This window comes from Mus pahari, chromosome 13 (assembly GCF_900095145.1).
Source record: "Mus pahari chromosome 13, PAHARI_EIJ_v1.1, whole genome shotgun sequence".
NCBI classification, from domain to species: Eukaryota; Metazoa; Chordata; class Mammalia; order Rodentia; family Muridae; genus Mus; species Mus pahari.
The window spans coordinates 54,965,100-54,990,210 of record NC_034602.1 but is presented as its reverse complement, the minus strand read 5'-3'; the positions used below and the strand labels follow the sequence as shown (position 1 = coordinate 54,990,210).

The following is a 25,111-nucleotide window of genomic DNA, read 5'->3' as shown; positions in this document are numbered from 1 at the left end:
GTACTCCTGGTGTTTTTAGGCATCCTTTGGGGGTCTTATAGTAAATCTCCTGCAGCTAAGTGGGGACTCCACATTTTAGACATTTCATATAAGTGATGTCATATGATGTTTGTCCTGTGTTTGGCTGACTTAGTATGAAGTCCTCGAGGCTCATCCATGCCATCATATAGGGGCACTTCCCTTCTTTTCTGGAGCCGAGCAGTAGCCTGTTATATGTGCACATTGCAGTCTCTTTATCCCTATGGCCATCAAGGGGCACTTAAGTTAATTCCTTACCAGGGCTTTTGTGACTGCTGCACAGATAGAGAGACCCTCAAAGTCCTTACTTAATTCTTTTGGATATAAACACAGGTGTAAGATATTTTTGGATCAAATGGCAGTTCTAGTTTTTTTTTTTTTTTTTTTTTTTTTTTTGAGACAGGGTTTCTCTGCATAGCCCTGACTGTCCTGGAACTCACTGGCATCTGCCCTCTGCTGCGACCACCACCCGGCTTTTTATTTTATTTTACTTTATTTTATGTTATGTGTTTCCCATCTCCTTCCTGCTTTAGTTTCCCTTGCAGCGCCTGCCATGTGTGGCCCCTAGAGTCCTCCTGCTGCATCCTAGCAGGGACCTTGGTTTCTTTGCCAAGCTCTCCATGGAGCAGGCTCCGTGTTGTTTCCTTGAAGGTGTGCCCACAACTTCTAGGTCTGTATTTTTCTTAGCCCATTTTGTGCCCATATGGCAATGCCATAGACTCTGTAATTTGCAAACCGTATGCATGTGCTTGGTTTATGGAAATGGAAGAGTGTGGTGTTGACATCAGGTGAGGGCCTTCACGTTGCATCTTAACCTGGCGGAAGGGTGGGGAGGGAAAGACCATGCTGGGAGCAGAGAAGGAAGTTGGAGGCCAAACTCATCCTCCCATCAGGCGCACAAGATAAACCACTCCTGTGCTAATGGGTGCACTCCTGTGATAACTAACTCACTCCTGTGGTAACTAAGCCACTCCTGGATAATTAACTCTCATGATAACTAATTCACTTCTGTGATAACTAACTCTCATGATTACTAACCCACCCCCAGGATAAGGGTATTTAGATATCAGACCGGAACACTTTAAACTTTTTTTTTTAATTCCATACATTCATACAGTGTATTTCTGATCATACCCATCCACCACTACCTCTTGAGACAACTGTTCCGAGGTAATAATGTATTAGTTAATTGAAAGAAAACTAGTTCTATGCCAATTAAATGCTTTCAGCATTATTCACTCTATTTACTGTTAATTAAAAAAGTTATTCTTCATTGACTTGTTTAGGTAGGCCACAGTGGATTCTCTAGCCACTACTTTTCTTGTGAGCTCTTGTAATCTGAAATGTCGATGAGCAAACAGAACTTTCTGCGTTGGTGGGAACACTCAATGGCCACTAAACTTCTCTGATAGCGCTCCCTTTCTCTGTGATGTACATGTTAATAGAGTTAATCCCTTAGTGGCTTCATAGACTAGAACTTCTGCTTGCTATTGCTACGTAAAAGATTGCCTCAAAGCTCAGTGTCTTGAAAACAAACCTTGATTGGTGTGAGGAGCTACACCCTGGGCATTGCTCATGTGCACAGCTCATCTTTGCTCCTCGCAGCATCCCAGCATCCCAGCATCCCCTGGCTATAGGATCCACTTCCAAGCCGCTTGGTTTACTGGTTGGCAAGTTGATGCCTGCTGCTGGTCTCTTTACATAGACAGGTTGGGCTTCCTTACAGCATGTGGCTGGGTGCCAAGAGCAAATGCCTAAAGATGCAGGAAGTAGGAAGTGAGTTGCTTAAGGCCTGGGGTCTAGATCCCAACTCCCGACGAGTTGTGTTGTTCTGACAAATCACAGGCGAGATTTTTATTCTTCTTATTTATTTATTATTTATATGAGTACACTGTAGCTGTCTTCAGACATGCACCAGAAGAGGGCATCAGATCGCATTACAGATGGTTGTGAGCCACCATGTGGTTGCTGGGAATTGAAGTCAGGATCCTTTGGAAGAGCACGCAGTGTTCTTAACTTCTGAGCCATCTCTCCAGCCCCCAGGTGAGATTTTTTAAGGAGAGGAGAGGTGGTTCCCCGTGTTCATGAGAGTGGCATCCGAAATCTAAGGGTTGTTTTCAAACCATCGAGGGTACGCTCAGTACTTTGCTTGCTTTAAGAAAGCCTCTCTCTGGCCTTGGGCTTAAAGGCTTCTGTCACTGTCTCGTCTGTGCTGGGGTGACAGGTGTGTACCACCATGCCCTGTCTCAGCTACAGTCACTCTGATGGCATTTTATGGATGAGGAAACTAAGCTTCGAACATTTACATTTTGCTCACTAAAGATGAGAGCTCTCCTAAGTGGCTGAGCTGTTCCATCTAGCAGGCAGCCTGAGCTTTTTAATTAAGTTCAGTGCTTTAGTACGTCTCAAGAGTTGCCTGGCTCTCCGATTTAGATTCCCACCATCTGCAGCTCTTCCGTTGCACCGCAGTTGAGATTAAGTGAATGACGCTAGTTAATGAATTAAGTGAATGAAGTGATTCTTGTTTGTAAATCACACAACCCTGTACATGCAGGCTAGGTGCTGGCCGGGTGGACAGCGAAGACGCTTTCAACCACCCGGTTCCCAGCTGCTTGACACCACTTCTGAGCCCACTGCTCGTTCCTGCTCCCCACTGCTAATTGATCTTTACCTTCTGCCTGAAACAGGCAATGACTCTGAGGAAAGCTATTTGGTCTTCAGCCGTCCCTGTGGCATAAAACGTGTGGTAGAAGAAGGAAGGAAGGAAAAGAAAGGAAGGAAGGAAGGAAGGAAGGAAGACACATATGTGCTTTTTTTTCTAAAAATTATTTATTTATTTATTTATTTATTTATTTATTATATGTAAGTACACTGTATCTATCTTCAGACACTCCAGAAGGGGGAGTCAGATCTCGTTATGGATGGTTGTGAGCCACCATGTGGTTGCTGGGATTTGAACTCAGGACCTTCAGAAGAGCAGTCGGGTGCTCTTACCCACTGAGCCATCTCACCAGCCCACATATGTGCTTTTTATTTACATATCTGCATTATTTAGTGATAGGAATGCATTGTAAAAAATACTCCATCAGATAACAGTGCACTTATATGAACTTCACTGGTACAGCCTACTGTCATTTACATGTCATAGTCTGTTGACCCCAGGCAATGAAACCTCTGCAACATATTACTCCACCAGATCCTGTATAGAGTTGTCACTCAGTGGTGTTTGTGTGTCTAGTTATAAAAGAGAACAGTAAAAAAAAAATGCAGTAGGAATTTTTAAATTTCATTATAATCTGTGAGGTTTCTGTTATATATGCAATGCCTTGTTTGAAAAGTCACATGCAGTTGAGAAGTATGTGTGTGTCTGTCTTGTCTGTATAGATGCATGTATGTGTGTATTCTTGAATGAGAAATAAAAAAAAAAATGCTATCTCAAATTCTAGAGGTTGCCTGATACATTAATGAATGGAACATTTTACAGACTGATGAAACCAGTAGTTTCCTTTAAAGACCATGGGTATTTCCATGTAAGAAGAGAAGCAGCCCTTTGTCTCATGGGCTCCAGTTATGCTCACATGGGTACTGTTGGCTGCTGCTATGGCCTGTGATCGTTCCATACTAGGTATGAGTACAGTCACACTTCATTCATCCTTTCTTAGCAGCATGTTAAGAAAGCATAGAGGTAAGCATGGCTGTCGCTGGCTTTCTGATTTGGGGGTTTCTTTTGAAGGGTAGGTGACTTACAGGGTAGGCGACTCTCTACGTAAGAAGTTTCATTTTTATCAGAGAAATCAGAGAGCCAAGACATCAAACCCAAATGCTGTATTTTCCTCTACTTTGTACCCACCTGACCTTTCATTTGCTCCTTATTTTTCTGTGGCGTTATCTAGTCAGCGACAGCAGGGGGCAGAGGCTCCATTCTGTAACCAGCAGCATACTGAATCCCCTTTATCTTTTAGGCACCCCAACTCAGGTAAAAATCAATCTTGGCTTTAACGCAGAAAAAGGTTTCCAGACAAGTCGGTGTGAAGCAGAGCCGGAGTTTATTAGAGGAATGTTTTAACAGATTTTAAGACTAGAGAGCTGCTCAGGGAGAAAGTAACGTACAGGAGAGTACGGATGTGTGCTTCTCACAGTCTCCATCTGTCTTTTCAATAGATACATACACCATTTGCGTGGGCTTTGAAACTATTCAGTTGCACAAGAGGTTCTTCAGCGGGAAAAGGGGTAGTCACAGGATTATAATTACTGAGGTAAAACTGTGCATCATCAGATACTAGAAAGTAGGAGGGCTCCCTGTACAAAGCCTTATTTGAGATCCCTAGAAAACAGGAGGGGAATGAGAACTAGGCTCATATACCTTTAGGCCTCAATTCTGGTTATTGTTATTTCAAAATAAAATAAAATTATCTATCCATCATTTATTCATTCCTCCACCTATCCATCATCTATCCATCCACTTATCCAACCATCCACTCACCCATCCATCCATCTATCCACCCATCCACACACATCAACCATACACACATCTATCCATGCACTCATCCATCTATCCATCATCCATCCATCCATCCATCCATCCATCCACTCATCCAATCATCATCCATCCATCTACTCATCCAACCATCCACTCACCTATCCATCCTCTCACCTATCCATCCATTTATCTGTCCATCCATCCAATCTGTATGTCAGCAGCCTACACGGCAATTGTTAGTTGTGCTACAGTTCTTACTTCTCATCTCAGGAGGGGCTCCTTTCCTCTCCATAGTCTCATGGTTTTCCCCATCTATCCCACAGGTTTTCTCTGCAGTCTCTATTCTCTCTTTCCTATCCACTTGTCATGGTGGTGTACCCAGGCTTTCTCTGACTTACTTTCCTGAAGCCATATATGACTGTTACACTGTCTGCTTTTCAGGCCGCCTCTGGGATAAGTTCATGTGATAGAGATCTAAAAGCAAATTTCTTTGTTCTACACCACACCCTCACCACAGCTTCCCTTTTCTTGTGGACTGTTCCCCAGTGTTCTTGTCTCTCGGTGCACGTGAATTTCTTGCATGTGACTTGATCTGGGTGCCTGATGCTAGTGTTCCCCCCCTTCTCCTCCCATCTCCCAGCAGTGGCTCGCCACACAGCAGGCACACAGTATCTGGTATTTAGATCAATGAACAAATGCACACAGGCTTCCAGTTTTGCATTTGGACCTTGGACCAGAAATCTGAGGCCATCCCTGGTCTTTCCCCTCTTTGTGCTGTCATCATCTTAGTTCACTAAATCCTTCTGGAACATAAGCCACACGAGGACAAGATGTTTGTCTGTCTGCCTTGGTGTGATGCACTTGTGTCCCTGGCGTTTGCTAGGCAAGAGAGTGATCATTTGCGACTGCAAAAATACTCATGTGTGTTCAGCCCGCAGCAACTGGTTTCATCTTCATGGAAAGATGTGCAGATAATGTGTGAGAATGCTCTTTTCATACACAGAAACGTTTGGTTGTTAGATCATTGATACTTGGCAGAATGATGCTAAGAGGTGGAGTTGGACTTCTACCTCATGACTCCTGGGTCCTTACACACAGCTACTATGTAGTATGCTGTAATGACCCCTTAACACTTGCATGCGTATTCTGTGCAGCCTAAAACCCTGTGCCTCCTAAATCCTTTGTTAAGAGAGCTCACAGTTCAGGAGGTGACGGACTGTTTCTGCTCAAGCCTATGCTCACCCCCCCCCCCCATCGGGATCCCCAGACCTGTGTACAGCTCGTAGCTTTTGGAGCACAGAACTTTGATGTAATGGAAATGTTCCCAGAGCTTCGTCGCAATCACCTAACAGAGCCATGTGTATGTGTCCCTCTCTGTAGACAACACTGGTAGCCGCACGTTACACTCCCGAGCAGAGACCACTCCATCGTCACCCACCATCCCTGGGAATGGACACCCAGAATACATCGCGTATGTGCTCGTCCCTGTGTTCTTCGTCATGGGTCTCCTTGGTGTCCTCATCTGCCACTTACTTAAGAAGAAAGGCTACCGGTGTACAACAGAGGCGGAACAGGAAGTCGAAGAGGAAAAGGTGGAAAAGATAGGTAAATAACCTATGGTTTTTTTTTTTTTTAATGGGTTGAGGAATAGGTTCTAAATTTAAAAAAAACTTCATATATAACCCATTTCTTTATGAGGGAAACCATTTTAGTTATTTGTGTGGCGTATGCTTATTTCTAATTTTATCGACATTGAATTTAATGAGAGTACCCTCCTCTTTCCTTCTTGAAGGGTTAATGTGAAATTTTGAGACAAGGTCTTTTGGTGATCGGCACTTATAGCCACTCACAAATCTAATCCTTGCTGTTGCCTATTGAGTCAAGATTCTAGTAAGAACGGTAGGAACGTGAAACGGGTCTCATCGGGTTTGTAGTGTTAAGTATTACTGGAGGAGTTCTCACTGAAGTCCATGTGACTGACCTTTATGTTATTGAATGAATAGATGTAGGCATAGTTCTGCAGCAAGAACTGGTGCTTCCATGTGAATGTCAGGGTGCTCATCTTTCCCTCTGTCTGCGCATGCGTTGATAGCTCGTGGTGGGGTAACCTCCATCCACAGCATGTCTTCTTCACTGATATTCCTATTCAGTCCTGCCTTAGGGAGGTTTCCTGATGGGACCGAGGGCTGGCAGCTTACTCTTCATCCAGCACAGCCCCTCGGTGACATCTTTTCAGGGAGGTGACATTTGGAGTAGGCCACCCATGGAGCCTACCGGCAGGGCCCGTGAGGGAAGGTTTCTCAGTGCTTGGCAGCTTGCTGGACTGTTGGTTTTTCCACCCCCACTGACCTTTGAGGCTGCGGAACATGGGTGAACAGGATGAGTCACGCTCAGCGAATGAGCAAACCGGCCCTGAGTGTTTGTCAACAGAGCAGGGCCTCCTCCGCTGTTCCTTCTAACCCACGAAGCAGGTTGGCTCAGGCGTCAGCTTCCACTGTGACTGTCCAAACATCCATAGGTCATGGGGGAGAAGCCTCCCTTGGGGTGCAGAGGACACTCTTGCAGGTACATGGGCGTGTTGTTGTCCTAGTCTGTGCAATGTCTCAGTCCAGCCTCGGCTTGTTCTGGCTAAATAAATTATAGAGATTGGTTTCCAAATGGAGGCTTGCCCCTCTTTCTCCGCCTGACTTGACTGTCACATAGACTACTCATGCTGGGTCCCCAAAGTACACTGAGTCTGTAAACAAATAACCAGTGCCCAAATTTAGCTACCTTGTTTAAAGGGAAAAAGAGAGTTTTATAAACATGGATGAATACTTACTACTTATTTGTTCAGTTGAAACCATAAATCAGTAGGCCAATTGTATACAGCAAGTCTGAGATTCCATAAAACCTAGAGGCATGGCGTTTCTTTTAGTGATCCTTCTTCTTGTGTCCCCGGAGGGTTTAAGGTAATAAGGAGAAAGAAGAGAACGTTGGGGCAGAGATCCATCCACTCCTGTAGTGTCATGCAAAGTGACTGGGTACCTGATCTTGAAGAGAGAATGCTGGACACAGTCCTGCGCCTTTTTCATTTAATTTTTAAATGCGTGTTCTGCCCAGGAATTAAAAAACGTGTGGCGTTGGGAAGGTGGGGCTGAAGGATTAAAGCTAGACTCTTAGCACTGTGTGAGGGTGCTTAAACTTTCTGGAAGGTATTCAATGAGGTCTGAGGCTCTAAGATAAATGTCTAGTTGACTTGTTGCAGGTGACCGATAGTAACGCCGCCCTGTCCTCTTTCTCTCCTAGAGTTGAATGACAGTATAAATGAGAACAGTGACACCGTCGGCCAGATTGTCCAGTACATTATGAAAAATGAAGGTAAGGATATCTCCGTGCCTCGGGGCATCTCAGTGTTATTAAAGATCTCCTTAGAGTGAGAATCTGAGTGGCTTCTACCTGAGCTCTGTAACACCTCAGCTTTCAGCACTGTCCCAACAGTGGCTTCAGCACCTCAGAGGGCCGGGGAAGGTCGATAGCTTCTAGGCTGCGTATCACGTGACTTGATAAAGCCTTAGCTTCCTCCTATGGAGCGAGAGTTACATTACACAACTGTGTGGGGTAGCACACGGCGGCATGCTGGGTGTCATAAGGACTCACGTCTTAGCTGGTTCTTGTTTTTCACACTTAAGGGCATGAGTTTGAACTGGGAAGAACTTGAGGCATCCTGGTAAGAACTGGGGAGTGATGGCCAGGGCCCATGTGCCTGTAACACCAGCCCTGGGCGGGTGGATGCTCTGAGGTCCGAAGGGCTCTATCCAACTGGTCTAGCCAGTTGGTGAACTCCGGGTTCAGTGAGAGAGCCTGTCTCCAAATAGGGGGAGAGTGATTGAGGAAAACACCCCCATGGACCTCTGGCCTCAGTGTGTGTGCATATGAACACACACACACACACACACACACTTTTGTCAGTTTAACCATTTGGCCATTTGGAAGGGGCGAGTTGGGTAGCATCCATGTCCTTTCTAAGAGCTACACAAGGGTCAGCATGTTCCAGAACTTCCTCAGCACCCCACTCTGACAGATGGATGCTTCTCTCCCTGTCCCTTCCTCCCCAAACTACCTGCGAAGGTGCTTTGCTTTCTGCCTCTATGGTTTATATCTTCTAGGATGTCCAGTATTAAATGTGGATGGAGCTTAAGCATTAGGACTTACGTATCTTCTTTTCCATATAGTCTCTTTTTTGAGATAGGGTCTCATATGGTCCAGCCTGGCTTTGAACTCGGTATACAGCCAAGGATGATCCTGAACCTCTGGTCCACCTCCCCTTACCTCCTAAATGCTGGCATTATAGGCATGTGCCACTCTGCTCAGCCTTATGAAATGTATTCTAAGGCAACTTTTTAAGTGAAGGATCCAACTGTTACTAAGTGAATTAGGGTCCTTGTTCTGAAGACTGGGGTTGTCTTAATAGGGTAATGTTTTCTGTTGCTTATAACTGAGTACCCCAAGCTTGATGAGCTATAAAGGACAGAAGTTTATTTAGCTTATGGTTTGACACATGAGTGAATTTTAGGACACACCCAAGCTGGAGCGGATACTTTGATCCTGGTGCTTTATAAGGTTTGTGGTACTCCTGTCTGCTGAAGAGCTACAGCAACTGTGTCCTTCAGCAGGTGCCTCCTTTCCATCACCAGCCTCTCTCTGGGACAAGAATCTCGTAACAAGAGCACCCACCTGGCCCACACTGAGATCTGCACCTGTTTCCCAGCTGTGCTTTATGTCTTTAATGCCAGCTTTATGCAAAGCTGGCGTTACACTCAGTTTCCAAGTGAAGAAAGGGGGGCTCCAAGGTCTTTAGGTCCACGCGGTTCGAGCCTTCTGTCCAGTTCTAAACATTGTGCCGCTTTCAGCTTTGCAATGATATTTCTCTCTTTCAGTTTTGATAATTTGCAAAAAAACAAAATAAATAAATAAATAAACTTAGTAGAATGGTTTTTAGAATAGGAACAAGAAGACAAGAATACTCGGGTTTGGGCCTGTCTTCCAGAGATTTCCTATCAGGGGGTGGGATTTGGAGGAACTGAATTCCAGCACACTAGTTTACAACCTAGAATGTTTTCAGGTTGACTCTGAGGCTAAAATTCTCCACTGAATGGAACAAGCACTTCATTACCCCACCTTTGCGCAACTTCACAGCTTTTTTCAATTTAGACTTCACTGTTATTTTCCCAAACTGACACTCTCTATATTTACAAATTATAACTGCACTCTGAACTTTTTAAAAGAAATTAAAAAGGACTAAGATGTAGCACATGCTCTCTGTTAACATCTTCCTATGAGCATTTCCTTGTAATCATTTGTATTATTGACATCTGGGCAGTCTCCTGCATTGTATTTTTAACTTGCCAGATGGGTAATTTAATTTGTCAGATGTAGTCATGATGTTTTGTTTTGTTTTGTTTTAATGAAGTAAAATTGAGGTTAGAATTTTAATATAGACTTAAGCCAGAAGGGGGACAAAAGAATCAGGCTGAAGGACAGGATAGTGGTACACACACGCGTGCACACACACACACACACACACACACACACGTAGAATGACAAGCTGGCTTCCCAAGGTGGCATTTCTGCTTTGGATTGAAGCATGTGCCTTTCATTTTTGAAATCAATTTTCGCTTAGGTCGCTGTCCTTTGGGGTTTGGAGACAGTAGCTGATCTGCTGGGCAGGCACATTTTGTGGTGGTGTGCTGTCACACTGAGCATTTCTTAAAGATGTATTCCCATGGGGGCTGGGAATCGGAGGACTTCTCTGTAAGAGCAGCGTGCGCTCTAACCTCTGAGCCAACTCCCTAGCCCTGCTGTGCTTCCAGTATAGGATGTGTGCAGATTTCCAACCCAAGCAGTTCCTCTCATCAGATGCCAGCTCTGTGCGCCATCTAATTCACTTCTGACTCTGCCAGGGAGTTAGTGTGGTCTACCACACAGGCAAAGGGCTCCGCTTCACAAGGCTGCCCAGCCTTGCCTGCCCCCTCTGGTCCTCTAACGTGCACACTAAGAATCTGAGAATACCCCAGTCCCTTCCTTGGGTTTGCGGATTGCTAGAATTGGGGATATGCTATTACGTTCAGTTTGTAAAAGGGGAACACCTAGAGGTGGGGAGCCAGGCATTGGGAGCGAGGGACAGCCAGAGTTGCTATCCTCTAATCACTGGGCAGGCCTTTCTGATTACTGGCCCCACCCTGACTCACCTTGTTATCCTAGACTCCGTCTGACCAAGTGGCTCATTATGAATGACAAAAGACGCTCCTATTTGACTCCGGAAGTTTCTCTAGGGAAATTCTTCGGGTTTTTCAGAGCTCTTCAACACACCCACACACTTTTCTTCTTAATCCCAAGAATGGGAGCAACCCCAGTGCTATCTCTACAGAGCCAAACTGAGTAGTGTTTGTGTGGTCAGCGGGGGTTTTTCTGGCTTTGTGTAGGAGTTTGGAGAGCATCAAGGACTAGTAAATAATTTCACATAAGGAATTGTTTTCTCAGGTTAAGTTTAAACAGTTTTCTTTTGAATGCTTATCACTATAAAATCTGTTACAGCCAGTATGACATCATTCCCTTTGTTGTTGTTTTATCCTCTTTGGTCACTTTTGGTAAACTATGGGAATGTACACATTGGCCATTTCCTGTGTATTTTACATAAGTCGTATGTGAGACTATACTTCTTTATTAGTTCATCCTCTGTTAATTTATAATGGAATACACAGAGCTAGTGCTCTTTAAAAGCAGAGTGGTTTGCTGTAGCTCACAATTTGGAGGATGGAGGTCCAAGATCAGGTAGCCTCATTGATTTGGACTCCAGGGTGAGGGTCCACCTGGCTGGGTCACATCTTAGTGGATAACAACATGTTGGGAGCATGGGGGGAAAGGCAAAGAACACAGGGTGACCAGGAAGCCAGAGAAAGTGACTCTCTCCTGGTAGAGGCTAGGACTGAAATGCAGGGACTCCTGCGTGCTAAGCATATGTTCTGCTGTTGAGCTATAGCCCCAGCCCTTTCACTTTTATACCAACCCTTTCCTGGGAACGAAGGCTGAGAGAGAGAGAGAGAGAGAGAGAGAGTATCCTAAGAGCTGACTTCTGAGGCTGTGTTCCAGTAACCTCATCACCTTCCCTGGATTCAGAAGGTTGGACCATTTCCCATAGCTCCTCCTCCCACGTGGCCAGTTTGCTGCCATCCTGTACCAGACTTGAAGGAGAGCGGCATCAAAGGGTGCCAAGCCAAGGATAGCCATAGCAGCACGGACAGAAGCGGTAGTGGGAGTTTTAACACTTTGGGGAATCTTTGGGGGACCAAAGCACATGGAAATCAAAGCAACACTCCAGCCTACTATCTGAAAAGTCTCCTCCTGAATCCCCATCATCAGTCAAACAGGAAAGCGATGAGTATCATAGGATTATAAAGTGTGTCCGAGTCAATGTGTCTGTTTTTGTTGTATGGGTAGAGATATTATAGATCTAATTCAGGGCTTTTTTTTTTTTTCTTAAATAACAAAAACATTTGGTTTTATAATAAAAACTCATGTTTGGCAGCTCATTTGGACACCCTCGCCATTATGAAGGGCAAAAAAATAAAAAAGTAGTCTTTTAAGGAAAGGGATGGCATGTGTAAATATTTCATAGAAACACTGCCCCCCCCCACCCCCTTGGATTCCTAAAAGGTGCAGTGGGGTGTTGTTGATCCCCAAGGTAGCGGAGACTGGAGATCATGGGGGAGCCCAGAACAAAATAAAACAAATCAAAACAACAACAAACTCACTCTCTTCTATACATAAGGCAACAGATACATCATAGGCCATAAGTGGATCTAAGTCTTCGGTATTGTATTTTCGTGGGAGGATGGGTGGGGAAAAAGTGGGAGGGGCAAAAAGGAAGTTGGGTTGTGAAGCACGCAGCAGGTGGACCCTTACCTCTCAACTCTCCCAGCAGCAGAGTTAGAACTCGAGTTAATTGTCCTTCTCTGGGGATGTCATGTGACGTAAACTGCTACGTGCTACCTAATCCTTTTATTCTTTCCTCTCTGCAGAATTTATTGTGGTTAGTCATGTGAACGGTGCTTTAAAAATCAATGGAAAAGGTTAGGAGTTGGTCATAGCATTTGGCCTTGACAGTTAAATAGCCAAAAGAACTTGACATTCACAGCAACCTTTGACTGGCTACTCTGTGAGAAGTCAGGACGTAGGGTGTGGGTATGGGTTGGGCCTAAGAAGCTTGGGTTCTGTGTGTTGACCACTCACATCCACAAGGTTGTAAAGCATGAACACAGTAATTCTAAGTTAAGCCCGCCTATGTCACATGAATTTGGAGTGTTTGTCCCGACTTAGGGACTTCTGTAGTCCTAGATCAGAGCAAAGGCGGTTGGCTACCTGGAAAGTAAACATTCTCCTACCCTCCTCACCCGGGTCTCTGGGGACTGAGGAAGAGCGAGTTATCTCACCGACAGCTTTTCTAACATGGCTCTGATTGCTCACTTAGTTCTTTTTCTTCCTCAGCGAATGCAGATATCTTGAAAGCTATGGTAGCTGATAACAGCGTGGGCGATATTGAAAGGTGAGTGCCTCTCTCCCCGTGGATGGAGACAGTTGTCATTTGTTCATTTGAATTGATTCCCTTGGTACTGTGTTCAGCTAGAGCTGGCCTCTAGCCTTGGGTACTATTGGCATTTGGGGTCAGGCAAGTCTTGCTGAGAGTAATGGCTGGTACAAGGTGGACTGTTGAACAGAGTCCCTCCTCTCTGCTCACGGGATGACAGAGCACTATCCCTCTCCTTCAAAGTGTCACAACCTAAAATGTCTCCGCACACTGACAGTGTTCCCAGGAGGACATCGCTCTGTGACCCGAGCTCACAGGAATTGGGTCCAGGACCTACTAGGTGTTAAGAGCAAAAGCTGGAGATTAGAAGATAAAGAAGACAGAAGCTGGGACCAGGAGGAGCTCTTGTGTAAGCCGATGGCTTATGTCAAGCAAGTTTATTAAGAAGCACAACATCTTAAATACAGCTTTTATGGGGAAAAGGGGAATCTAGTCAGTGGAAAGCTGTCATACAATGGGTGAAGTCAACAGGAAGCCAGTCAAACAGTGTCGCTCAAGGGGAACACAGGATATCTCAAGTGCTCCACAGACAGAGCACACAGTGGCCACGGAACCCATGGGCAAGTTGAGTTGTCAGGATGAAGTCATTTCCTCCAAGGCCCTTCCCCTAGGCCTTTACTGGCTCTGCCAAGCTTATTCCCGGTTTGAGACAACCTTATATCAGGGCCTCAAGACAAAGCCTTGGATCAACCTGGGTCTCAGTAACCCTGGTTGGGAATTCTTGTAGTAGACAGTAGGGTTGGAGAAAGCAAGTTAATTGGCTCAGAGTCAAAGAGCAGGTTCAGAGCTTGAGAGTGGCTGTGTCCTGCCTCCAGTGTGTAGTTGACAGCCGGTTGATGCACAAGTTAACTGAGCCTGCTGAGTTCCAGAGACTTATCCACAAACCACTTTGCTAACTTCATTCAGTAATTACCAGGAATACAGAGCACTTCCGGTCCTGCGAGACCTTTATGAACAACAGTGACTAAATGATAACCTGGTCAGTTTGGAATACCTGCTACCATTTGTTTTTTTATTACTGGCCATAGGTTATGGTTGTTGGGCACCAGATTCCCCTGTAATTAGTTACAGATAACTATATGTCTAGAAAATCCTCAGTTTCTGTAACTAGGAATGCTGACTGGGTATATGGCACAGTGTTGGATAGAACAGGACAGTCACAGATCTTTGCTCTGGAAGGTTTCAGCCACTGCAGCATAGAGATGAGTGTGGGAGGCCTTCGGAGAGGCACAGGTTGGAATTTGGGGGAGTTCTGGGGACCAGAAGAAGGTCAACAAGGAAGAAGTGCTGTCTGTGCCAGGTGCTCTGATGGTGCTGATGTGAACAGGTTCTGTAGACCGGCCACCTTGGAATGGTTTGGTGGCCGGAGAATATGCAAAATATGACAGGATGCTCAATTGGGAAGGAGTGCCATGCTAGGCAGGATCGTCTGCATTGTCTGTGGCCCCTGCCAAGTGCACCTAGCACTCTTTATTGCGAATGTGTCTGTCAGATGGGCCCTGTTGTATGTGCACATTAGAGGGATCATGCTGAACACTGAGCCACATGCTCAAGTTCTGGAGATGCAGCTTAGGACATAAAGACTGATGTTTCTTACCTTCATCCATAGATACTTGGTGTTCAGTACTTATTAGCTCTCTGTATCCTGAACTCAGTTGACCGTGGCCTGTTACTGGGCTGTGTAATCACTGATACCTACCGAGTGAATGCAGTTGATGAGCTCAGTTTTCTAGTACTTGGCGTCAAGCTAACGTTGTTCTGGCAGCGAGGTCCTACTGTGTGTGTGTGTTTCATCAGCTTTGAGGACATTGCTGAAGAGCACGTGAGAACGTACGGTTGTTGTTGCTGCTTTGACTCCTCAGTTCTGGCGTGGCCTGGACTGCTTTCGAAGTGTGCTAGTCTACTGGATGCCAGCAGTCCAGAGGCTGGTTTCCGCCAGCCATCTGTGTGACTTTGGGGCTCTTGCTGCCCATCTCAGGTGTTAGGTATTGATCTCAAGTGCCATAGAGGGCTGGTTCCCGGTCAGTCCAGCCCTGTGTAGTTTGGATCCCTCCTTTTCTAGCATAGGATTGGTATGTGCTTTCTGAAAGTAACTGACATCTTGTATCTATAATTCTGCTTTATATGTCTTAGCTGGTCTGGCCAAATGCCTTCTAGGTTCCCCACCTGGTCACCCCTGTCTCTGAAGCACTGTGTTGGCTATGGTCATGCGTGGGGGGTGGGGGTTGGTTGGGGCTCTACAGTTTGACTTTCTAAGTTTGGAATTCAAAACCACTCAGGTGCTATTTATACCGGGTAAGATGTTTCGCTTCTTTGAGACTCAATGTCCTCATTTTTATGGTGAGGAAATTAATGCGTATACCTTAAAGATCCGTCAGGGTTTATTAAATTAACACATAGGGCATTCTTAGGAGGCGATTAGCTGCTCTTCTGTTGTCAACCACATCGGGATCTATTTCAAGTACCACCTTCTATGTCTTAACCTAGAAGTTTTTTCTTTGACGTAGTAGTCAGACTGGATCTAGTATTCTAACCTTCCCATGGTACACTCAGGGTGTCCTGCATGGTGTTCCAGGCGGACTCTTGGCTCTGTGTGAGAAGTCAGTGTGATGGTATGAGAAGGAGAATGGAAGTCTTGGAAAAGAGTAATGTGAAGTCAGATTGCATGGCCTCCTTGGAAACAGTGGCCCGTTCCCCAGCCCGACTGCTATCACTGTTGGAATGAGCAGCTGTTGCATGATCCCGAGAACTGAGTACAGTTGCCCAGGGCCAGGTCACAAAGTTCATTTGTACAACTGAAGGGTTTGTTCCTGCATCTCAGGGGACCACTGCCTTCACTGGGGTTTCTTCTAAGTAGCCAGTTTTACCTTATCTCCTTCCCCTTTTCTTCTTTACCTCAGCCCTGTCACTCCTAGCATGCCAGGGAGCCCACCTGTGAGTCCTGGGCCTCTGTCACCAGGGGCCACCCCAGGGAAGCATGTCTGCGGTCATCATCTGCACACGGTGGGAGGTGTCGTTGAACGGGACGTGTGCCAGCGATGCAGGCACAAGCGATGGCACTTCATAAAACCCGCCAACAAGACCAAAGAGGGACGGCCACGGCGACAAGGAGAGGTCACCGTCCTCTCTGTGGGCAGGTAAGGGGTCCTGATGTTGCTTGTGTGGGACCTGGTTGCTATGGTTTCAGGATTATCCTTAGATTTTTATTTGTGTGTGTGTGTGTGTGTGTGTGTGTGTGTGAGAGAGAGAGAGAGAGAGAAGTTCTCATGACTCTGGCTTCTTTGATATGTCCGGGCTTGGATCCTGGATGTTTCTGACAGACCAGACAGCTCTTGATAGCTCATAGAGAACAAGTATTAATTAAGGTGAGGAATTAATTAATCTCTGTAAGTAGATGGAGCCCAGACTCTCAACTGTGTCCAGAACATATGTTTCTATTTCTCTTGTGAGAATCTAAAACAGATCAGGTCAGTGTATGGCTTTTCCACAGGGCTCTCCAGAGCCAGAGGCCCCATCCACTCCTGACTCTGCGGGTTTGTACACAGGGTTGTGGCAGATACTGTGAAGGGGTTTTTAGTGAAAGCAACCTGGGGTGCTATGTGTCATCTGACTCCCATGCCACTGGCTCTGGCTGATCACTTGTCTTCACCAAAGTGCCAGGCTATCAGGAACTGTCACGCTGCCGTGCGTCAGAAGTAGAGAAGTTCCAGATTCGATCCAGAACGTTCCAGTCTCCGCCACTTAAGATCCATGCCAGATGCAGTGACTGCTTTCTTTGAGGTCACCTCTGCTGTCCCCTAGGTCCCTCAGTCCCAGGGCATCCTTTCCTTGTGACCCAAATGTGATTTAAAGATCCTGCTGTTGGATGGACATCTTAGTGAGACTTGACATGGTCAGGTTTGCAGGGGATTCTCCTGTGGTTTGAGGGTTTTATACAGGAAGTGCATTGTGTCGGTTGTGACACATTGGGAAAGGTCACCCTGCAGGAGTCAGATTGAGTAAGTGCTGCCCTTAAGTTAGGCCAAACCTCTAGGAAATGTTGCAGGGATTCATTACATCTACCTCGATTCAGTCGTGGGGCCACTACTTACAGATTGTTCTGTCACTGTATCTCAGCTCCCCCCCACCCCGCCCTAGGTGAGAAGGGGCATCACAGCCACTTCCCAGGGCTCCTGTGAGAACTAAAAATGGTGACTCAGGTAAGGGTTTTACGGTAGTTTCGGGCTCATGAGCACCCAGGGAACCCAAGTTTTTCAAAGTTCTTATTGTAATTTTAATTTTGTCGAGTCTTGTTCCATGTGGCAGTCAGGACAAGGCCGAGGACTGTTTGGCACTCACGGCAGAGCAGTGCAACCCATGACCAGACTTTTATCAAGAGGCAGAGTCATGGGAATTCATGAACGCAGTGAATGAGAACCCAAAGCCATGCACAGGCAAAGCACGTTCTGTTTCCCCTTGAAAAATGTGCTGAAAACGCTCAGCTCCAATATGCATTTTTTTTTTCAGGGCTCAGAGTCCGCCCCCCTCTTAGACGAGGGGGATGATGGGTTTTTAATCACTGTGGCTGCTTTTCAGAATGTTTGCTTAAGACTCTTCCAGGTTGACAGGGCATTCTCTGCCTCCCAGACTCCTCCTCTACGTGACTTGTGATCTCGTTTTTTTGGGGGGGGCAAGACCACCACTATAAAAATGTGGTTACTGAAAAGCACTGGGGGCTTGGTGACACCGTTCTAGAAAGACAGACAGAGTCGACGCCTTAACTTTTCTCACACTCCTTCGTGAAATTATTATCTTAAATTTATTTAATTGTTTTTCTTCAATCTCTAGTGAAAGTTAAGCTAAATTTGGCCTTGGAAAGCAGAAACAACTTACAGTAGTGAAGTCACTACCGGGTTCCTCCGCCCTGCAGGCATGTATTTTCTCAAGATGGTTATGCGGTGGCCGTCTTGGTTATGTACGTCCGAGTTGTAATCGGCTCTTCCTGGCACCCTGCATTCTGTGGTTAATGGTCGCGCTACCATTGGAAACCACAACTCGAAGGCCACAGAGTAATTCAGCCTAAGTGTTTTCTGACCCACTTTGTGTGTTCCATAAACTATTAGAGATGTCGCATAAGGACCTGCAGGGGAATGTGCCGCTCTTGTCCAGAAGCGATTCTGTTGCTATTCTCCCTTTAGTCTGAGCTTGGTCGGTTTCCTTCAGGTGAATTTTTTTTAAACTTACAGTTCCTGCTTGGAACTGGAGAAGCGGATGTCCCGTCACGTCTCTTTTCTGTCCTCAGGTTCAGAGTCACGAAAGTGGAACACAAGTCAAATCAGAAGGAGCGCAGGAGTTTGATGTCAGTCAGTGGTATTGAGAGTGTCAACGGGGATGTGCCTGTGACACCTGTGAAGAGGGAGCGGAGTGACACGGAGTAGCCGGTGAGCTGTGGTTTGGGGGACATTGGGGCAGGAGGGTGGCCGGGTGGGTTGGAGAGCCCTCTGAGGACACTGGCCACACAGAAAACGAGAGGGCCTCCTTGAAACTGTTGGCATTGCAGGGCACTGAGTTTGTGAAGACTTGTCTGCCCAGAGCCCCTTGTAAAGAGGGTTGGAGCATTACAGAGTGGTGGCGACTGTGAGACAGGAATCAGCCCTCTGGGAGAAGCATCACCTCGATCACCTCAAGTGTCTAGTGTCACTGCAACAGCTTTGTACTCAAAACAGCGTAAACTCCAGAACTCTAGGTTATGTAATAAATAAGCGTATTACATTCTCTATCTAAAGGGAAGAAAACGAAACAAAACAAAAACCAGATTGGAATGGGAGTACAAGACTGTCTCGGCATTTGGGAGTCTGAGGCAGGAGGACTATGACTTTGAGACTGGCCAGTGAAACTCTGGGTCAAACGAAACAAAACGACACAAGATATCGGGTGGCAAAGGATATCCATTCTTGTTTAAGTAGACTGTTGTCTGAGAAATCCTGGATCAAGCAAGCCTCTGTTTTGAGTTGGGAAACAATTCTTCATTTATTGTGTGCCGTCAGTTGGGATACTACTCTGTAGCCCTCAGCAGGAACATTACGCTGAGATACCCCAGGGACAATATTGTTCTTTGCACCAGCTGTCCTGGAGCACTCTGAAGGCAAGGTGACAGCTTCCTTGTTTAGATGTTTTAAAAGCTCAGCTCAGCTACTTCCCCCGTAATGACTTCCTCTTGGCTTAGCTTTCTTCTGACTCCTTCCTTTCTGGCTTAAGGAGTGTTTGTTGTCTTTATGCTTGCTACAAGTAAAAAAGCAAGACCCGGACTTCAGCGTGGGGGTCGAGGGTAGGGTTGAAGCATATAAAGGAAGTGAGGTCAGGCACGGCCTCGACAGGATGGTAGACTGGGCCGAGCTCAGCCTACATCCTGGAACTCGCTGCCAGGTGCAATTTCTCTGTTTGCCGCTCTTAACACGGAGGCTTGGGCCAGTCGTGGCAGCCTTTTATGTCTCATTGGCACATGGAGACGACACTAACTGCCTTGGGGGGACAAGGAGGTTTCTCTGAAGTTTCAGTGAAGCCCAGGGCCTGGCATGCTGCACATGCTGGACCCGCTGGGCAGTGCTCCTGGTATCCTGAGGTAATTTGCACTCGGTGGGTGAGGCTGAGTGGAGGACACGAAGGTCATTGTTCTTGAAGCGTCTGTAATAGCTTGCAGGTTCAAAGGGCTAAAGACACTCTGGAAGTCACCTCGAGGAGGTGTGTTCCTTAACTCTCTAAAACATGGAGGTACTGGCCCCTCTTTAGAGCTGATTCCTGCAGGTTTGGTTTGGGGGAGGTCTGGTCCCTTCTAATTTTAGAAGCTAAATGGGGGCTTTTTTATTTTTTTGTTCTATGTTTGTTTTTCTTTTGAGACTTGAGACAAGAGTTTATCAACTGTGATTCATGCTGGCCTGAAAATTTCCTTGTAGCCTGGGCTGGCCTTGAACTTGCAACAGTCCTAGCTCAGCATCCTGAGTTCTAGGATTACTGGTGTAGGCTACCTTACCTGGCTTAGGAGATTTCTTTAAAGAGGCAAAGCAAGGCAAAAAAGTTTGGGTTCTCAACTGAGAGGAACCTAAGGAAAGAGGGTGAATGAGTGGCTCCGGATAGCAGCTAGTGTTAGCTTGGGACTCTAGCTTTCTGGACACTGCACTGACACTACCATCGTCATGGTTATGAACATTTCCTAAGGAGGGTCACACCATCATCCCAGAAGAGGAATCTGCCACATGGGTGGATAGGTTATCAGTCAGTGGTCACACCACTGGAAGACTCAAGACTTGGACCTACGTCTCTGAGTTGCAAGATAGAATGCTAGGCTTGACCCAGTTAGCCTGTGGTGATCTTAGGAAGCCGAGGACCTGGCTGGTGGACATCTCTATGGATCATTCTAGAACTTTTCCTATAGCTTTCAGTCAACTAGGCACCTTACATATAAACTAATTGAAAGTAAGCGTTCAGGTTGTATACTAGTCACATGTCACATGATTAGTAGCCACCAAGGCTAGAGTCTGCCTTATTGGGCATTGCAGACATAGGACATCCCATCATCCAGAGAAAGCAATCCTGAGCAGAGTGTTAGGTATGGACTGCTTTGTGACCTTGACCTGGTACAGCTGATTCCAGTCACTGGGAAGAGATGCACCTGCTGCTGAAGTCTAAGGTGATGAAAACCCAGCCAGAAAGTGTGGGGTCATCCTGACACATGACTCCACCTGGGCAGCAATGACTGCTGAAGAAGACACAGCCGAGTGGCAGGCAGGAAGTAACTGCAAGGCGATGGTCTTGCCACACTCCGATGGTCTTGCCACACTCTGCCCTTGGTTACGATGATCTAGAAAGTTAGGATTGCTCAGGTGGCTTTCTTGGCCCACATTCTATCTGTATCTGATTCAGGGATTTGATAGAATCACCTGAAGTCCTGACTGTGTGTAACTGCTTTACAGTTTAATAGTCTCTGTAAAGCACTCTGGCACGTGCTAGGATTACATAACTGGGTTCTATTAGAGGCACACCAGTGTGAGCTCATTTGGAAATAAATAGTTCTTAACCGCCCGTACCTCCTTTTTATGTGAAGTAAATATATCAATGCATAGATTCAAGGCAAGCGCCAAGGTAGTGACTAGGATGAAGTGGGCTCTCAATGGAGGATAACCATACGGTGTGTGCTGTCTGAATCAGTAAGAATTACCTAGTGGCCTCAAGAAGGAAACATATTCTCTGAGACTCCAATTTACTGTAGTTAATCTTGAAACAACAACAACAAAAAAGAATTATTATGGAAATTTAAAAATTCAAAAGCAGACAGAATAATAATTAACTGACTATAATCTGTGGAATAGTCGAGTATCTTGCTTTGCAGGTGAAGTTTTTTAGCTGGGAGTTTAAACAACGTGTTTGGAATTATGAGGAAATAGGAGTTTACAGTGGAAACCAGGGAGCCTGGCTTCAGTTGTCACAGATGTCAACCTGGTTCAGGAAAGACGGTCTTAGGTTGTGTCTTCACCGAATTGTGTAGAGAATGGACCAAGAAAAAAAGAAGGAACCTTTAAAATATTACATATTTGAAAAGGTTTTCTTATGTTTCTTAGGAAAATTGGCTTGGGATAGTTGACTTTCAACCAAGAAAACCTGGAAGATTTCATCTGGGCTGAAATCTCTGGCCAGTACTGAATCAGAAGAGTTGCCATAAAATGTAGCAACAGTTGGGTGTGGTGACCCACACCTTTATTCCCTGTATTCAGGAGACAGTCAGGCAGATCTGTGAGTTGGTGACCAGCCTGCTCTACACAGTGTGTTCTAAGCCTGCCAGGGCTACACAGCTGAAACCCCATCTCAGAGAGAGGGAAATACATACTTTACAGAAAGCAGTAAAAAGGCTGATCTGTTTTTATGTCGTTGAAATAAATCTTTGAATTTGTTTTTTTTTTCCTTAAAGGTGTTTTGTTTAAATTGGGTTTTCCAAGCTGCTTAATTTACTGTAGATTTTCTTACTTACTGGATTATTGGGTTCTTCTCCCTGTTCCTGACTCCTTCGCTCCCCTGATTTTCTCCCCCTCTTTTTCTCTCCCTTTCTTTCTCTCTGTCTCTCTTTCTCTCTTTCTTTCTTTCTTTCTTTCTTTCTTTCTTTCTTTCTTTCTTTCTTTCTTTCTTTCTTTCTTTCTTTCTTCCTTTCTTCCTCTCAACAATCTATGCTTGCTGAAGTCAGTTTACTATATCCATAGACTCTGCACTTTTAGATTCATCCACTATCCAACTGAAAATCTTTCTGGAAGTCCTCTGTCTGTCCTGACTGCATATGTCCACCTGTCCTCCCATGCCACCATCCCCTAAATGATACAGTACAATAACTATTTGCATAGCATTTACTTGCATTTGGTATAGACTTTAGAATTTACATGCGGATATGTGCACGTGATGTGCAAATATTCTGTCTTCCGATACAGAGGACTGGACACCCACAGTTCTTGCTGTGCACAGAGGTCCTTAGCTGACCCTTATAGCTGCTGAGGGATCATCGGGTGTTCTAGATAGAACACATCAGAGGGAGCAGGTTTTTTCTTTTCCCCTCTCCTTCCCTCTTCTAAAAACAAGATGCGTTTGTCTTCTCCCTCTCTGGCTGTCCCTCCCTGCCCCTGTGGCTTGAACTCCTTTTGTAGCTCATTCTGACTTACATTCTGCCTGGTTTATTTTGGCAATGCCGTCAAAATGGTTCCTTTTTTTCCCTCCCCAGAAAATGTGTTTTGATTTTTCTCTTAGAAGAATAAGCTTTTGTTCCTCAAAGTTAAATAAATGGGATTGCTTTCGGTCTCCAGATGCCACAGCCTTGTGGTCGTTGTCACTGGTCTCTGGCTTTTTGTAAAATACGATGCAGCTCGAGTTCTCCAGCGCGTGTTTCTGGGCTGAGTTCTCTGTTTCCCACTTTCTGGTCGCCTCTGATTGAAAACACGGACTTGGAAAACTTTCATGCCAGTAAAAATTGGACTGAGGTGTTTGTTTTATTTTGATTTTTTTTGCTCTTGAGTTGTTGCAGTTTTCTAATACATTCTACATATTATCTACCATATATGTGTGTGTGTATATATATATATATATATGTATCTACCATATATATACATATGCTTCTATGTATATATATGCATATATATATCTACCATCTCTCTCTCTCTCTCTCTCTCTCTCTCTCCACACACACACACACACACACACACACACACACACATTTATTTATTTATTTATTTATGTGGTCGATTCCAGCTTCACTGTGTGTATGTCTGTGTGTCTGTCCTTTCTTCATTCCATCCACAGCCCTAGGCAAGGTCCTGGGACCCAAGCTGTGGGGGAACATGACATTTATTTCAATATATATGTAATTATTTTCCCTCATTCTATAGGTGTGACTTCACTTTTGCCCCCGTGGCTATATGGAAGCTTCAGTGTTGTGTAAGCTCATTTGCCTGCTCTTGCTGTTTTGAGTGTGATTCTTGGGGTCCCCCCCCTAGTCTGTGTTATGGAGTTTTGCCCCTATATTTTTTTCTAATAGTTTTACAAAAGCAAGTCAATATTAGGCATTTCTATTTTAATTTGTATTAAGCTTTGTTTTCTGAGAACGTCACATGTGTGTAATACATTCTGACTATTCTTACCCCACTCTCTCTCTCCCCTTTCCTCACATAGAGATTTCCGTTTAGTCTAAGTTTTTTTTTTTTTTATTGAAAATACTCTGTTTGGGTTATTTCCTTTTGGTGATTAAAAGCTTGATTTTAAACGGTATCCATTTACTTTAAATTGTATCACTTAACTACTGATGATTATAAGCAAACTGCTTAACCCTAACCACTCCACATCCCCTCCCCTCTACCTCCCCTCTACCTCCCCTCCACCTCCTCTCTACCTCCCCTCCCCTCCACCTCCTCTCTACCTCCCCTCCCCTCCACTCCCCCTCTTCTTTTCTTTTCTTTTTTTTACCCCCCCCCCCCGCAGGGTTCTGCTGTGCACCCTTGGCTGGCTTGGTACTTACTATGAAATCTAAGCTGTGTTTGAATTCCCAGTGATCCTCCTGCCTCAGCCTCCCAAGAACTGGGATTTCTGGTGTCACTCTCTAGCCCAGGCTAGCCTTGAACTTGCTGTGTATCTGAGGCCAGTCTTCTCAACTCACATCTGCTGCTTCTGTGTCCATGGTGCTGGGATTACAGATGTTCCCTAACCTCTTATGAAATGAGATGGTTGTTAGCTTAGCCGACAGGAGTACGTGTAGTTCTTAAGTCAGTCCTTGGCACAGTTAGTATCACTAACTATTCACTGCCGTCAAAACTAGTCCTGCCGTTCTCTGTGGCCTTTGTTAGTTATTAGGCTATTTCTTGAGTGCTGTGGATTTCACATCATGCACTCCAATTCCCCTCACCTCCCGATCCCTTCCTTTGCCCTTGCAACTTCCTCCTAAAGAAAAATAAAACAAACCAAAAATATCTCGTCGTCGTGGAAACATTTTCAAGGAAAGAAGTGTGGACAAGAGAGTATATTTCCAGACACTCTGTGACACATGACCACTTCTCCTCTGCTTAAGAACGAAACAGTTGGACTCTCAGGTCCCCCTGATGCAGACAATCCTTGACAAATTCCTCAGGAATTTGAGCCATTTTTGCCTGTGTTGAGGAAGCCTTAGAAATCACCATGCCTTGTAGGGATTCAAAACCAAGGCCAGGGTGGGCAGGCTTTGCTGATTCAAGCTCCCTTGACTGCAAAGATCAGGGCTGTGCCCTGCAGCCTGTGTGCTTTGGGCTGAGAGTCTGCTTTCCTGAACACGCTTAGCCCATCACAAGCCTGCATTCCCGACCTTGAGCTGGCCTCTCTCAGTGAACTTGCCCCGCCCTTACATTCTTGGCATGGCTTTCTTTCTTTCTTTCTTTCTTTCTTTCTTTCTTTCTTTCTTTCTTTCTTTCTTTCTTTCTTCCTTCCTTCCTTCCTTCCTTCCTTCCTTCCTT

General features: G+C 45.4%; 1 protein-coding gene across 2 annotated transcripts in view; it reads left to right on the top strand.

Annotated features, from left to right (window-relative positions):
* The window catches only part of Rell1 (RELT like 1), a 61,263-nt gene that overhangs the window by 26,102 nt on the left and 10,050 nt on the right, over nt 1–25,111 (top strand). Inside the window, exons 2-7 of one of the 2 annotated variants that reach the window (XM_029545461.1) lie at nt 5,879–6,103; nt 7,787–7,858; nt 13,025–13,082; nt 16,025–16,261; nt 18,406–18,544; nt 18,664–18,798. In XM_029545461.1, the coding sequence (XP_029401321.1) occupies nt 5,879–6,103; nt 7,787–7,858; nt 13,025–13,082; nt 16,025–16,261; nt 18,406–18,541 (728 nt within the window). In that variant the 3' untranslated portion in view covers nt 18,542–18,544; nt 18,664–18,798. Of the gene's footprint in view, nt 1–5,878; nt 6,104–7,786; nt 7,859–13,024; nt 13,083–16,024; nt 16,262–18,405; nt 18,545–18,663; nt 18,799–25,111 lie in introns of those variants that run through there. The other variant, XM_021210824.1, reaches the window with a different exon arrangement.